Raw genomic sequence first — 14724 nt, forward strand, 5'->3', positions numbered from 1 at the left:
GCTTTAGCACCAAGATGGATGCGCCCATTGCAGTGAACAGTGTTGAAAAGTGATTTAAAACAAGCTAGTTATTCCAGTTTCTGAGGCTTGAGGTACATCATAGATGTGACCATTAGCTTAAAGCAAATAATTTCTACGGTGTTACTTTTTTGAAAATATGTGAACTAGTCTTCGTCTTAGATACATTATTTTTGTATTAGTTGTTAATGTTATTGGCTTTGCACTAGCTGTCAGTAACTGCGATTACTCTCAGATCTGTACTTAGTGTCTTTTTCATTGTTAGGAATAGGGAATGAATAAATACCCTGCCACGTCCGGTCTGTGTTTTTTTTTGTCTCGCCTTGACGAAGTCAAAATGTGAGACATAGGTATCAAGGCTTCCAAAACGGTCATATATTCCGGACATTTGTATAATGTCCGGTTAAAGTCCGGCTGGGCAAAGCACGAAACGGTCATCTACTTTTTAGTTTTCAAGGCTTTTTTAGAGACGGTCACAATAATTTTTAACATAATTCGCGATCTTTTTTGACCCAACCTTTTGCCTTTAACAGCCACACATTTCCGGTCATAAAAGTGACATGATCATTAAGTACTATCAAAACAATCCCTACTTTAATACCTTCTCATTTTAATCAAGGCTAATTAGTTGTCGAACAGCTGAAATTGACCTGTTCAGGTGACAGGTAAACTATTTTGAACCGGACATTGATCGGTCTATTCAAAGTTATTTTCTTACATTTCTCCGGTTTGCATCTAATTAATTTAGTTAAAAAGATTTTAATTATCAGAAATACATTTACAAATATGATTTGATGAAAAAATTAAAAAGGTGAAAATGAAAAATCGTCATAACCACGTTGTTTGAACCAGACATGTCTCTGTTTGAACCAGTACACGTGTGCGCATGTGCGCAGGTGTGAAATTTAATTATGCATCCTAATTTCTTCAAAAAATGCTTAAATTGTCATTGATACCTTTATCTCACGTTTATTTCGAATATTTTCTTGAAGAAATAACGTAGAATGAGCTACTTATACACTCATTCATGCTTTGCAAACGTACACGGAATTTACATATCCATCTCTGGATCATGTTTTACCATTGTCAAGATAACATCCGGTAGATTTAAAAACGAAAGTAAAGTTTTTGACAACGTTATTTTGCACAAATAAAAAGTCTAAGGCAGATATAAGTAAGGTGATGTTGCACACTTCGCATGATGCACTGCCAATTTAACAGTTTACGTCAGAACTTCGAATTTGAATCAAAGAAAGTTTAATATCGTTTTTTTTTTAATGTCAATCATTGGGATGGCCAACTCGGCAACTGCATGATTACCATGATTGCCTTTTCTTTATTTAGTCTTAAGGGATTAAAATCGGGATAATATATAAAATGTCCGGCTGGCTAAAAATAATTTTGGAAGCCCTGATAGGTATACTGTTTCCAGTGTCAGCGTCAACAATGTATTAGTTTGTGATTAGGTCTAGTTTATGGCGAACCACTAGTAGTAGGTCAATGATATTAGGTATGCAGTTATATTAGCATTGGCACATCCCATATCCATGGAGATTATTTGGCCCTGCCCCCTCAGTCATGGTCTATTGACTTTGAAACTTTTGCTTAGTTTACACATGTTACATGTATTAGCAGGGTTCTCACTAAGGATTTTTAAAGGCGAGTCCAGGGACTCATCATTTTGAGCCATGGTGAGTCCAACAGTACGAAGATATTTTATTGCATATAATTTATCATTTTAGTCTCCATGACCTAATAGAGCAATGAAATGACATTAAATTCAGACTATTTTTATACTTTAGCTATAAAATGATGATATGCATGTTAAGTTTATACAAAATATTTTAATCTTCATGCATCTTTGGACTCACCAGTTTTGAAAATGGTGAGTCCACACAGATTTTCATGAGTCTAGGACTCATAGACTCGCCTTAGTGAGAACCCTGTATTAGTTTGTGATTAGGTCAGTTTATGGGGAACCACTAGTGGTAGGTCAATGATATTTGTTGTGCAGTTGTATAAGCATTGGCATATCTCATTTCCATGGAGATTTTTTGGCTCTGCCCCCTCAGTCATAGTCTATTGACTTTGAATTTTTTGCTTAGTTTACATGTATTAGTTTGTGATTAGGTCAGTTCAAAGGGAACCATTAGTGGTAAGCCAATGTTAATTCGTATGCAGTTGTATAAGCATTAGCACATCTCATTTCCATGGAGAATATTTGACCCACACCCTCAGTCATGGCCTATTGACTTTGAAACTTTTGCTTAGTTTATATATGTACATGTATTAGTTTGTGATTAGATAAGTTTAAGATGAACCGCTAATGTTAAGTCATTGATATTTGGTATGCAAATTTATTGGCATTTGCAAGTCTCGTTTCCATGGAGATTATATAGCTCCACCCCCTCATCATGGTTCATTGACTTTGAAACTTTTACATAGTTCACAAGTTAATGTTTGAGTTTAGGTTTGTTTAAAGGGAATGACTTATGATAAGTCAATGGTATTTGGTATGCAGTTTTATTAGCACTGGCACATCTCATTTCCACGGAGATTGTTTAGCCATGTACCTTCAGTCAAGGTTCATTGACGTTGAATATTTGCATAACTTACATGTTAAAGTATTGCTATTTTAATTTCAACATTTGCATTATCAAAATTACAAAAAGGCGAGACATATCTCTGTGTTAAAAGTTTATGTTTTATGTTTTTCTGCTTTGTATTGATCTGATGATTACATAACCATATTCTTGAATTCTTTACATCTGCTAAATAACTGGGCATTACTCCAGGGTTCTCACTAAGGCAAGTCCATAAGTCCTGGACTCATGAAAATCTGTTTGGACTCATTATTTTCAAAACTGGTGAGTCCAAAGATGCATCAAGATTGTATCGACTGACCACATATATCATCATTTTATTACAAAAGTTCAAAGATAATCTAAATTTGATGTCATTTCCTTACTCTATTTTTTGTCATGGTGACTGAAATAATAAACCTTATAGCAATAACATTTTATCTTCTCAGTTGGACTCGTCTTGACCAAAAATGACAAGTCCCTGGACTCGCCTTAAAAATCCTTAGTGAGAACCCTGTTACTCTACAATCAAATCTAAAATGGAACCTACATTATGTCAACATTATATCAAACGGAAATAAATCCTTAGAATTATTCAAAAGAAATTTAAAAATATCAAGCACATGCATTAAATCCAGAGCATACCAAGCAATAGTCAGACCTAAACTGGAATACAGCTACAGATTATAGGACACTCCCACAAAAGATGCTACTAAAAAAAAAAAAATGGTTCAAAGACGAGCAACTAAATACATTTGTAATAATTACCGTAACACCAGTGGTGTGTGACAAATATGATGTAACCAACTTAAAACTAACTGCGTTAGCTGATTGCTGCTTTAGAACACGACTAATAATATTTTATAAAGTTATTCATGGCCTTATTGCCGTACCATCTGACATTCTAGTACCAACAGACAGTAGAACAAGACAAAACCACCCAAATAATTACAGACATAGACAAACCACAAAGGAAACTTTTTTCCACCCACCATCATTCATTTGAACTTGCTACCAATAGTCACAGTACAGTCAAGCACAGTTGACAGCTTCAGAGCACACCTTACAAAATGTACACACAGTGTTCTCTGTCAAATGATTTAATCCAGATGCTAAATTTTGTAAATAATGTTAATTTTAATCACTTTTTTGTTTGTTAATATATTACATGTATTATACATGTACATATTGTCAAATTTATATATTATTCTTTGGCATTTATAAGATAACTAAATTTTGGTAAATACCACATATGTGCTACAACAAGTAATCTTCAGTATCCTGAAGTTATGTTATACAACTGAAGAAGAAGAAGAAATTCAGAAAATAGAATGAAAACAGCAGAGCAAAGCAACAAAAATTTTGGATGATTTTGTGTATAAAAGGTATATTTTTTCCAACCAAAAGGGGGAGGTGCACAGTGCACCCTCAACGCCGTCTGAATTCGCCACTGGATCTCGATATAGATTTACTGAACCTATAGCATAAGTCAGTCTAGTATTGGATTTATACTTGATAAACAGAGATTGAAAGACTCGTCCAGATGGTTGAAAAAATAGATACAACAAATGTAAGAGTTTTGTTTTCAGATCTGATTGTCTGCATGTCCATTGATTAGTCCGTCCCCTTTCAGGTTAAAGATTTGGTTTCAGTTAATTTAATATGAAGTTGCCAACACATTAACTTGACACAAAGTTACATATTTGTTATGATGTGATTTTTAAATATATGCCAAACTATAATTTCAAGGTCATCTGGACTTTGAAGTGGGCTAGTGCAAACGTGGCATGGTGTCCAATGAACACATACTCTTGTTATGAGTATTTATTTGCTAACAAATGATAACTTCCAAATTCGTTGAGCTGAAGTCTTATTTGAAAACAATTTATGTTGATATTGAAAAATGAAGATACAATTTTTGTAGCAATACTAATTTGTTAAATTGAAATAAGTGTTCTTGTCAGAAATTTAAAATAACAATCTGCCAAAAAAATTTAAACATTTTTATAATATATTTTTCTTTTTATTTTTTGGGACAGAATTATATTATCAAGGTGAGTGATACCTAATTAAATAAAGTACTCTTTGCTATTTTAAGTGAAAAAAATCAACCATGAAATAAGGGATTTATTTTATTTTAGATGTCCTGTTGTAACTAGTACTACATTGTGTATTTAAAAAGTTTTATGGTCATTTTAGTAACAGTTTATGGAAGAAAAGACAGAATGAAGAAATCAACAGTGAAACCAAGGGAGTACAAGTATACTGAGGTGAAGTCCGTTCAGCCCAATGCCACAGTAGATGTATATGGTGTTGTCAAATTTCTAAAGCAACCTTTCAAAACAAGAGGGAGAGGTTTGTACAGTGTAGACAAATGAAAGAAAAAGGAGGACAATAATTTCAAATTCATTGATTGATATTTGATATCTTAATTTTAAGCCTATTTATAGATACATGAATATGAAATTGAGAATGGAAATGGGGAATGTGTCAAAAAGACAACAACCTGACCAAAAAGCAGAAAACAGCTCAAGGCCACCAATGGGTCTTCAATACAGTGAGAAAATCCTGCACCCAGAGGCAGGCTTCAGCTGGCCCCTAAACAATAATGTATTCTAGTTCAGCAAAAATGGACGTCACACTAAACTCCGAAACATATAAATGAGCCAAAATTTAAAAAACATACAAGATTAACAAAGGATAGAGGTTCCAAACTTGGGACAGGCGCAAAACATGTTTTGTGAGATCTCAACCCTCCCCTATACCTCTATCCAATGTGGAATAAACCAACACACAGCAATACGCACAGTTTGAAAGAAGTCTGAGTCCGATGTTAGAATAGGTAACAGAAGAAAGAAACTAAGCAAAATGACAACAATCAACATAAATAAACAAAGGACTACTAGCAGTTACGGACATGCCAGCTCCAGACCTCAATTAAACTGATTTAAAGATTATGTCTTCATCATATGAAAATCAAGCACAATCCCTCCTGTTAGGGGTTAAGTATCATACCATCATAAAATATACGAGAAGAACATAACTCGGATCATGTCAACAACTGGTTTTAGAATAAATGTGTTTATTTCCGATGCAAAGACACTATGAGTGAATCAATATTAATTCCAAAAAATGCCATCTTTAATGACCTGACAACAGTATCGTAACTATATTCCTGCTTAATAAGTCTGTTTAAAGGTTTTGTTAGCTTTTGAGGTGAATGACGACATTTGTGTACTTTGTATAGAATATTACCATAAAAGATGGGATGTGAAATACCTGAACGTATAATAAGATGTCTGTATGTTGATTTATATTTACGAATAATTACTTGTACCGATGATAAAATTTAGTAAATGTTTTGACAAGTTTGTGATCGAAAACCCTGGTATAAAAATTTTTCAGTAATACAGAGATTTCATTCGTGAAAAATCAAATATGTTCAACAGTTGTTACATACATGAGCGAATCGTACAAGTTATACCTGTACATGTACAAGTTTTTTCTTCAAAGTACCAGTACCCGTTTGATCTGCCTGTGATAAGCATGTATCATTTTTGTGTATGACCATTATTGAACATCCTCTGCTCACATTATGCTATTATTGTTCAGCCTATTAGATAGTATTTTATTTATGTTTGAACTAAAAATAAATGGAAGAAGACTTTATAAGTTTGATTAACTTGTGTCTCATCCCTTTTGCATATTCAAGCAAATAAAATATGTTTAAAGTAAACTAAGTAGTATTTGTATAAAAATAAGCTTTAATTACAATAGTATAAAGGAGTATGTCCACAAAGGGTCAATATTGGGCCTATAGTTCTGTGAAATTTATTACATTATAGTTAACAAAAATCAAGTTCTGACACAATAGATGCTTATGATGTCATGATGACATCATAAATGAGCACTCTTATGAAGAAAATCCTAATTTTGACAATTTTTTCGCTAAATTTTATTAGTTTTTGCTTCAAACAACATTGGCCTCACATAAGGACCACCATGAATTTTTGTCAGGATGCATATGTGTATCTGATCCATGTACCTTTTTGTTTAACACATTTATTTAAAGGGTGTGGCCAATGTTTTCCAAAAGGAAATTAACCTCACAAATGCATAAAAACAGTCAATCTGGCTAAAATCCTGTAAAATATCATACTTTTAAAGCTGCCAAAATGGTTAAAATGGACAGCAGACAGAAAAAAATGGTCTACTTTATCTAAATTTGCATATTTAAGATCATTATTATAGGTTTTTGCATATGATATTACAAAGTTAACAAAAAAGATAAATGTGCTTAATATACATTTGTACTTAAATGGCTAAATGTTTCTATACAACACATGTACGTAGACTTTCTTATAAAAGATAATCCTTCATTTTATCCAAATCTTCAGAAATGTGCTGCTATTGATTTTTTGTCTTCCCATACTCTGGTAGGTTTGTGTGTAATATAGTTTGTTTGTATGGTACTATGTTATTTATTTTAGACTATTGTATGGTAGTAAGTTTGATGGACCAGACCTGTGGAGAAAATGAAAAACTGAAATGTTTGTTATTCAATAATGAACCTGCCAAATTACCAGAATTGAACATAGGAGATATTGTCAGATTTCATAGACTTAAGGTACATGGACTTATGTATTCTCTTCATTGAAGAAGTAGATTTTGTTTTAACCTGAATTCTTGTGGTTGATTTGTTGTCCTACTTATACAACCTTTCAAAATACATTTTTGATAATTATACAGAGCACCATATCATTCAAACATAAACACAAACTGAAATCACTCCCATCAAAGTCAGCCTTTGAATTTATTGTCGAGCCTGCGACTTTTGTCGCAGAAAGCTCGACATAGGGATAGTGATCCGGCGGCGGCGGCGTTAGCTAACTTCTTAAAAGCTTTATATTTTAGAAGGTGGAAGACCTGGATGCTTCATACTTTGTATATGGATGCCTCATGTTACGAAGTTTCCGTCAGTCACATGTCCAATGTCCTTGACCTCATTTTCATGGTTCAGTGACTACTTGAAAAAAAAGTTAAGATTTTTTGTAAAGTTAAATTCTCTCTTATTATAAGTAATAGGATAACTATATTTGGTATGTGCGTACCTTGCAAGGTCTTCATGCCCGTCAGACAGTTTTCACTTGACCTCGACCTCATTTCATGGATCAGTGAACAAGGTTAAGTTTTGGTGGTCAAGTCCATATCTCAGATACTATAAGCAATAGGTCTCGTATATTCGGTGTATGGAAGCTATGTAAGGTGTACATGTCCAACTGGCAGGTGTCATCTGACCTTGACCTCATTTTCATGGTTCAGTGGTTATAGTTAAGTTTTTGTGTTTTGGTCTGTTTTTCTTATACTGTATGCAATAGGTCTACTATATTTGGTGTATGGAATGATTGTAAGGTGTACATGTCTAGCTGGCAGGTGTCATCTGACCTTGACCCCATTTTCATGGTTCAGTGGTTATAGTTAAGTTTTTGTGTTTTGGTCTGTTTTTCTTATACTATATGCAATAGGTCTACTATATTTGGTGTATGGAATGATTGTAAGGTGTACATGTCTAGCTGGCAGGTGTCATCTGACCTTGACCTCATTTTCATGGTTCAGTGGTCAAAGTTAAGTGTTTGAGTTTTGGTCTTTTTTTCTAATACTGTATGCAATAGGTCTACTATATTTGGTGTATGGAATGATTGTAAGGTGTACATACATGTCTAGCTGGCAGGTGTCATCTGACCTTGACCTCATTTTCATGGTTCAGTGGTCAAAGTTAAGTGTTTGAGTTTTGGTCTTTTTTTCTAATACTGTATGCAATAGGTCTACTATATTTGGTGTATGGAATGATTGTAAGGTGTACATGTCTAGCTGGCAGGTGTCATCTGACCTTGACCTCATTTTCATGGTTCAGTGGTCAAAGTTAAGTGTTTGAGTTTTGGTCTTTTTTTCTAATACTGTATGCAATAGGTCTACTATATTTGGTGTATGGAATGATTGTAAGGTGTACATGTCTAGCTGGCAGGTGTCATCTGACCTTGACCCCATTTTCATGGTTCAGTGGTTATAGTTAAGTTTTTGTGTTTTGGTCTGTTTTTCTTATACTATATGCAATAGGTCTACTATATTTGGTGTATGGAATGATTGTAAGGTGTACATGTCTAGCTGGCAGGTGTCATCTGACCTTGACCTCATTTTCATGGTTCAGTGGTCAAAGTTAAGTGTTTGAGTTTTGGTCTTTTTTCTAATACTGTATGCAATAGGTCTACTATATTTTGTGTATGGAATGATTGTAAGGTGTACATGTCTAGCTGGCAGGTGTCATCTGACCTTGACCTCATTTTCATGGTTCAGTGGTCAAAGTTAAGTGTTTGAGTTTTGGTCTTTTTTTTTAATACTGTATGCAATAGGTCTACTATATTTGGTGTATGGAATGATTGTAAGGTGTACATGTCTAGCTGGCAGGTGTCATCTGACCTTGACCTCATTTTCATGGTTCAGTGGTCAAAGTTAAGTGTTTGAGTTTTGGTCTTTTTTTCTAAAACTATATGCAATAGGTCAACTATATTTGTTGTATGGAAGAATTGTTAGCTGTACATGCCTGCCTAGCATGGTTCATCTGACCTTGACCTCATTTTCATGGTTCATTGGTCAATGTTTAGTTTACTTGGTTAATGTTAAGTTTATGTGACAGTTGTAATAAAGCTTTATATTTAGGACTATCAACATAATATCAATGATTAGTAAAGGAGGCGAGACATTTCAGTGTGTGCACTCTTGTTTTTTGTTAACGTTAATTTTTAAGAATAAGAATGTTTGCTCTCCTTGGTAAAAAAAAGAAAAACTCACCAAATGCACCAGGCTTATAATTTTGTAAGAGGTGATAAAACAATTCTTAAATTGAAGGATATTAATGCTGCAGTTATGTTATTCTTTAGAAGCCAAAATTGAAATTAGGTTTGTATGTCAAAGCCTGACCACAACTCTTACTTTCAAGCAATAGCTGGGCTATAACAAACTGACATATTTTAAGCCTGGCTTTATAAAATTTCGATACTTTTGCTGTGTTTTGTATGCTCAACCAAATGCTATAAAAAAATTAGTACAATGAAACTGTCTAAACAAAACATCTTTCAGTTTTGATTGGTATTAGACAGGTGTTTGATTTACACAGGTTACAGTAGGTAAGAATGATCACTGTATGACCTGGTTTATCGCAGCACTATGTGAGCATAGGAACAAAATTTACCATATGATTTACCAAATGACATAGACCTCCAACTTTAAGCAATAACTATCAAAAGTAATAATGTGCAGAAACCTTCAATCTTAAAGTTGTTGAAAACCTAGACTTCATACACATTCAAGAGGTTATATATTTTATTTATTTATATAATGTTACAGGAAGTTTTTCTTACTTAAATATTGTATTTTTATTCAGAGCAAAAATGTTTTCAATTTGCTGTAATTTCTTGCTTGCTCACCTGTTTTATAAAGTTCTATACATTGTATAGTTTTTCATTCAGAAATTTTTGTTGTTGCAGATTTCTATGTTTAACAATGAGGAGCAGGGACAGAGTGGTCCAGGATTTTCTTGGCTTGTATTTTCTAGCAAGAAAGATGCATCTATAGATCCTACTTCATCTCTTTCACCAAACTACACATTTACTGATTCAGACAAGCAAAAGGTAATACACAACTTGACAAGTATAAAATAAAAACATGGCCTTTAGCTGACTATACGGTAGGGTTTAGCTCATTGTTGAAGGCAGTACGGTGACCTATAGGTCATTTGGTCTCTGGTGGAGAGTTCTCTCATTGGCAATTATACCACATCTTATTGTTATATTAACCCCGCCCCATTTTTGCGCCCTGTCCCAAGTCAGTAATTTTGGTTCATTTGTATGTTTCAGAGTTTAGTGAGGCGTCCATTTCACTGAACTAGTATATATTATTGTATAGAGGCCAGCTGAAGCCCTGCATTGAAGACCTATTGGTGACCCTTGGGCTGTTTTCTGCTCTCTGCCCAGGTTGTTGTCTCTTTGACACATTCCCTGTTTTCATTCTCTATTCTACGCATAAATGTATATTTTAGAAAATTTTGATGATGATTTTGTCTAACCTGAATAATTCAGTCCCTCCCCGTAATCGATCTCTCCTACTTGGGAGGGCCTGAATTCCAAACACGCTAAAAACTCTTCAAGAATCCTTGATTTTGATTGGTGCCCTGTAGAAGAGTTGACCAATCAGCAATCAGCTCAATTTTATCGAAATGGCTAAATCCCAAGCTAATTCTGAATGATTGATTGAAGATTTTTCATTGCCTTTGCATTCAGGCATTAATGTAGTAATTGTAGATCAGTGGAATATAACAACTGAATTATTTGTGTTAGATTTTGTCATGTATGTACTTTTGGATTAGATCTGCAAATACATTTTATATGCAAACATATTACTCTGATTTTGAGAATAAAATTACTGGATGTTTTTATATTTTTTGTGGACCGAATATTGCTTTCTACATATTGTTGGTCAGAATTTATACCCTGCACACATTTTTTACTACGAAGTGCTTCTGGGCTTCAAACAAAGTGAACTTGGTCAACACTTTTACTTGCCAATAAAACTACAAAAAGAAGCTTTCAATTCTTAATTAAAGTCCAATTATAACAACAACCTGTTACCACTATAGGTAAATAAAGATATGCTTTTGTTTAATTGTGAAATTACAAATCTTCAATAATGAAATATGAGGTGTGTCTTTGGTGGTAATTAATCTGTTCAGGTGTATTGACCCTATTGAAACAATCCGTAAGACAGCAATGTGACAATGAAGAACACAAAATACCTATAGATACGTCAAAATACAGCCATCAGTACTGAGAACTTGGTTGTACCATATACCTGGATGGAGAGAAAAAAGTTGTATAACAGAGGTGAATGATGATATTTCTTTGTATTATTACAGATAGAAGATTTAAGGACCTGGATTGCTGATCAAGATGAACTTGTTGTAAAATGTAAGACTGCCAAACTAGAAAACATCATTCCACAAATGTATTTTGACTTTGTATGTCAGGTAGGTTTAATAAAATGTATTTCTTGAACAAACAAATTTTGTGAGATAACTTTAGTAGGCTCTGCAATATAACTGCCTACTTTAAAATAAAGATGAGACTTTGTCACTATTTCCTGTTTCTGTTTATAAGAGTTAACATGTCACAACATTCTGAAGTTAAAGTGTTTTTGGGTGATAACATAAGCCATCATCTTTCAACCCCAAGAAACCTCCTTAGTCAGGTTGTATCTATTGTTATCCTTGTTCCTTTTATCAATACCAATTGGCATTTATGCTGTTTGGTTTTCCATCAATATGTTGTATGGTCAGCATGTATTGGCCCTGACAACTGTTTACTTGTTTGGATATGTTTATCATTCATACAACAAAAAATATTCAAATAATTTAAATTTTGACCTAAAATTAAAGCAAAGATTAGCTCCAGAAATGTAATTCTTTTTAATAATATAAAATACCACAATGAAATGACATATAATGCAGGAAAGGTCAGTTACAAAAGTTATTATTCACAGTAACCTCAGATTTGATACTCATATACAATACCAACTGTTATATGATTTTGAGGTTGTCTGTAATTAGGAATGAATTAACCAACAATTACATGGTTGCAGTGTAAGACAGAATGGCACCTAATTATAGAATTACTATCAAAGTTTATATATTTTTCAGGTTGTTTCTACTTGCTACTTTGAAAATGACCATTGCTTGGTTTTGAGAGTCTGGGATGGAACGATCACAATATAGTAAGTTATAAATTAGTTAGTACAAGTAATAATTTGCTTTAATTAGATAAAAACTTGTTCATGCAGTTAACAAAAATTTAAACCAGTAATTTATGTATTTGTAGAGGATGTTTTACTTTATGAGGTAGGCTACAAATGTAAATAAATCTGTTTCAAAAATTTCTCTTGTTTTCACACATTTATTATTATTCTAGTTCCCTAGTTAGGGGCCTCATCAGTAATTATCTTGTGTCATATCTCAATGAAACGTGTCATATCTCAATGAAATTTGTCATATCTCAATGAAACCTGTCATATCTCAATGAAATGTGTCATATCTCAATGAAATGTGTCATATCTCAGTGAAATGTGTCATATCTCAATGAAATGTGTCATATCTCAATGAAACCTGTCATATCTCAGTGAAACGTGTCATATCTCAATGAAATGTGTCATATCTCAATGAAATGTGTCATATCTCAATGAAATGGACAAATTGATGTTGATGGCAAATCTTTAATAGTTTCTTTTAAATCTAATCACAACTATTTTAATTTAAGAGTCAAAATTATTAAAAATCTTTACATTGCGTAAAGACACAATCATGTCCACTGTTGAAGAAAGTATATTACATTCTAGCTGTTTTTTGTTTTCTATCTCATTGACATTTACCCAACATCTTCTTTTATTCCTATTGAATGCATAATTTATAACAGACTAAAATATGTCTTTTATATACTGTAAATTCATAATTATTTGTTGGGTACCAATTTTGTTAATTATGTGGGTAACGTCGAAACATGATTTTAAATATACAGGGAATTAAAATTTTTCTTTAGGCCTTTATTCAGAAATACTAAACATGCTAAATGCCACGAAATCAAGTATGCATAAAACTACACTTAAGGAATAACTGTACTGTAGTTGAAGAGTTGCCACCGTCAATTGGCGATTTGATGGTCGCAAATGCAGTTTTACTGGCGACGCGTAGCGGAGACAGTAAAACGGATATTTGAGACCATCAAATCAAAATTGACGGTGGCAACTCTTCAACTACAGTACTGTTATTCCGATTCTAATGCATTACAAAAAGAAATAATACGTTAGAGCTTGAAAAAATGTATAAATTTGAAATTTAATAAAATTCCGCGAAACTTCATGAATGATTTTGGCGCAAAGACGTCATGGCTAAACATGACGTCATACAAATGAAAACTTACAAACTGAAGGTTATTTCGTTACTTCTACGATTCAAATTTGGATAAAATCACATCAAAACGGCGATTTTGAGGTAGGTGTTGTTTTATTTTCGATAATATTGTAGTAATCGAACATTTTTTGATCCATGAATTCAAAATGGCGGGTCCCTCCTTAGTTACGACTGGTCAACTGTGGATTTGACGGTAACTTTTAGCCAATGAAAAAAATTGTTACATAAAAATTGCATTAGAATTTTTTACTGAATCCACAAAATGAAAATAAAGAATTCACAGTATCTTATAAAAAGTCAGCTTAGAAAATGTGTTAAATTTCTTTTGTATTTCAGTCAGCTAAGAAAGTTTGAATTTGACGAAGAACTGTTACCATCATGTGACCAGGAATTGTTTAAGAAAGCTGATGGATTTATGGTAGACATAGCACTATATGATGATCATTGTGACAAAGCAAAGGAACATATTAAGGTATAAGTCACAAGTATTTTAAGGTTAGGAACTAAGAAAGTAATCTTTATAGTGTTGCATTCAGCTGTCACTAGCGCCACAGTGATCACTTCTGTCTTATGTCGTCCTCTGTGTTGTCATGCATGTAACACTTTATGTTAATCAGTAACTCCTTGCAGATGAATAGAATTGAAATTAACCTGCAGATATTCTTCCACAGGACATGAAATTGTGCACCCACAATTCTTATTTTGTTATTTGTCTTTTTATGATTATTGGTGTTTCCAATACCAGAACATGAACTTCTGTTTTAAAAATATAAAATTTTTAATCTGCAACTCTTTGATAATAGGTGACAAAATATCACAGATTCTTCCACATGACATGTAGTTATGCATCTGCTATTTTAATTTTGATCTGAACAAATTTTAGGGGTTTCCCATATTCAAACATAGAACTTACCCATTTCTTCTTATATCAGTTTGTTAATCCCCAACTCCTTGAAAAAGGCTAGACAAAATGCAACCAAACTAGCCAAGGTTCTTTAACAGGGAATGAAGTTGCACACCTGCTATATTAATTTTTGATCAGACTGATTTTTTGGCTTAACCATGTTAAAACATGAATAATTATGATTGTTTAGCTCTTTGTTACAGTTATCC

The 14724-nt window shown here is 33.2% G+C and overlaps 1 protein-coding gene across 1 annotated transcript in view; it reads left to right on the top strand.

Annotated features, from left to right (window-relative positions):
• The window catches only part of LOC127726918 (protection of telomeres protein 1-like), a 24140-nt gene continuing 9416 nt past the window's right edge, over positions 1-14724 (top strand). The window contains exons 1-7 of the mRNA XM_052234301.1: positions 1-92; positions 4800-4955; positions 7091-7227; positions 10145-10288; positions 11569-11679; positions 12349-12422; positions 13948-14083. Of these exons, the coding sequence (XP_052090261.1) occupies positions 4826-4955; positions 7091-7227; positions 10145-10288; positions 11569-11679; positions 12349-12422; positions 13948-14083 (732 nt within the window). The 5' untranslated portion in view covers positions 1-92; positions 4800-4825. The remainder of the gene's footprint in view (positions 93-4799; positions 4956-7090; positions 7228-10144; positions 10289-11568; positions 11680-12348; positions 12423-13947; positions 14084-14724) is intronic.

Source organism: Mytilus californianus, unplaced genomic scaffold (genome assembly GCF_021869535.1).
Source record: "Mytilus californianus isolate M0D057914Y unplaced genomic scaffold, xbMytCali1.0.p SCAF_19, whole genome shotgun sequence".
In the NCBI taxonomy this organism is placed as follows: domain Eukaryota; kingdom Metazoa; phylum Mollusca; class Bivalvia; order Mytilida; family Mytilidae; genus Mytilus; species Mytilus californianus.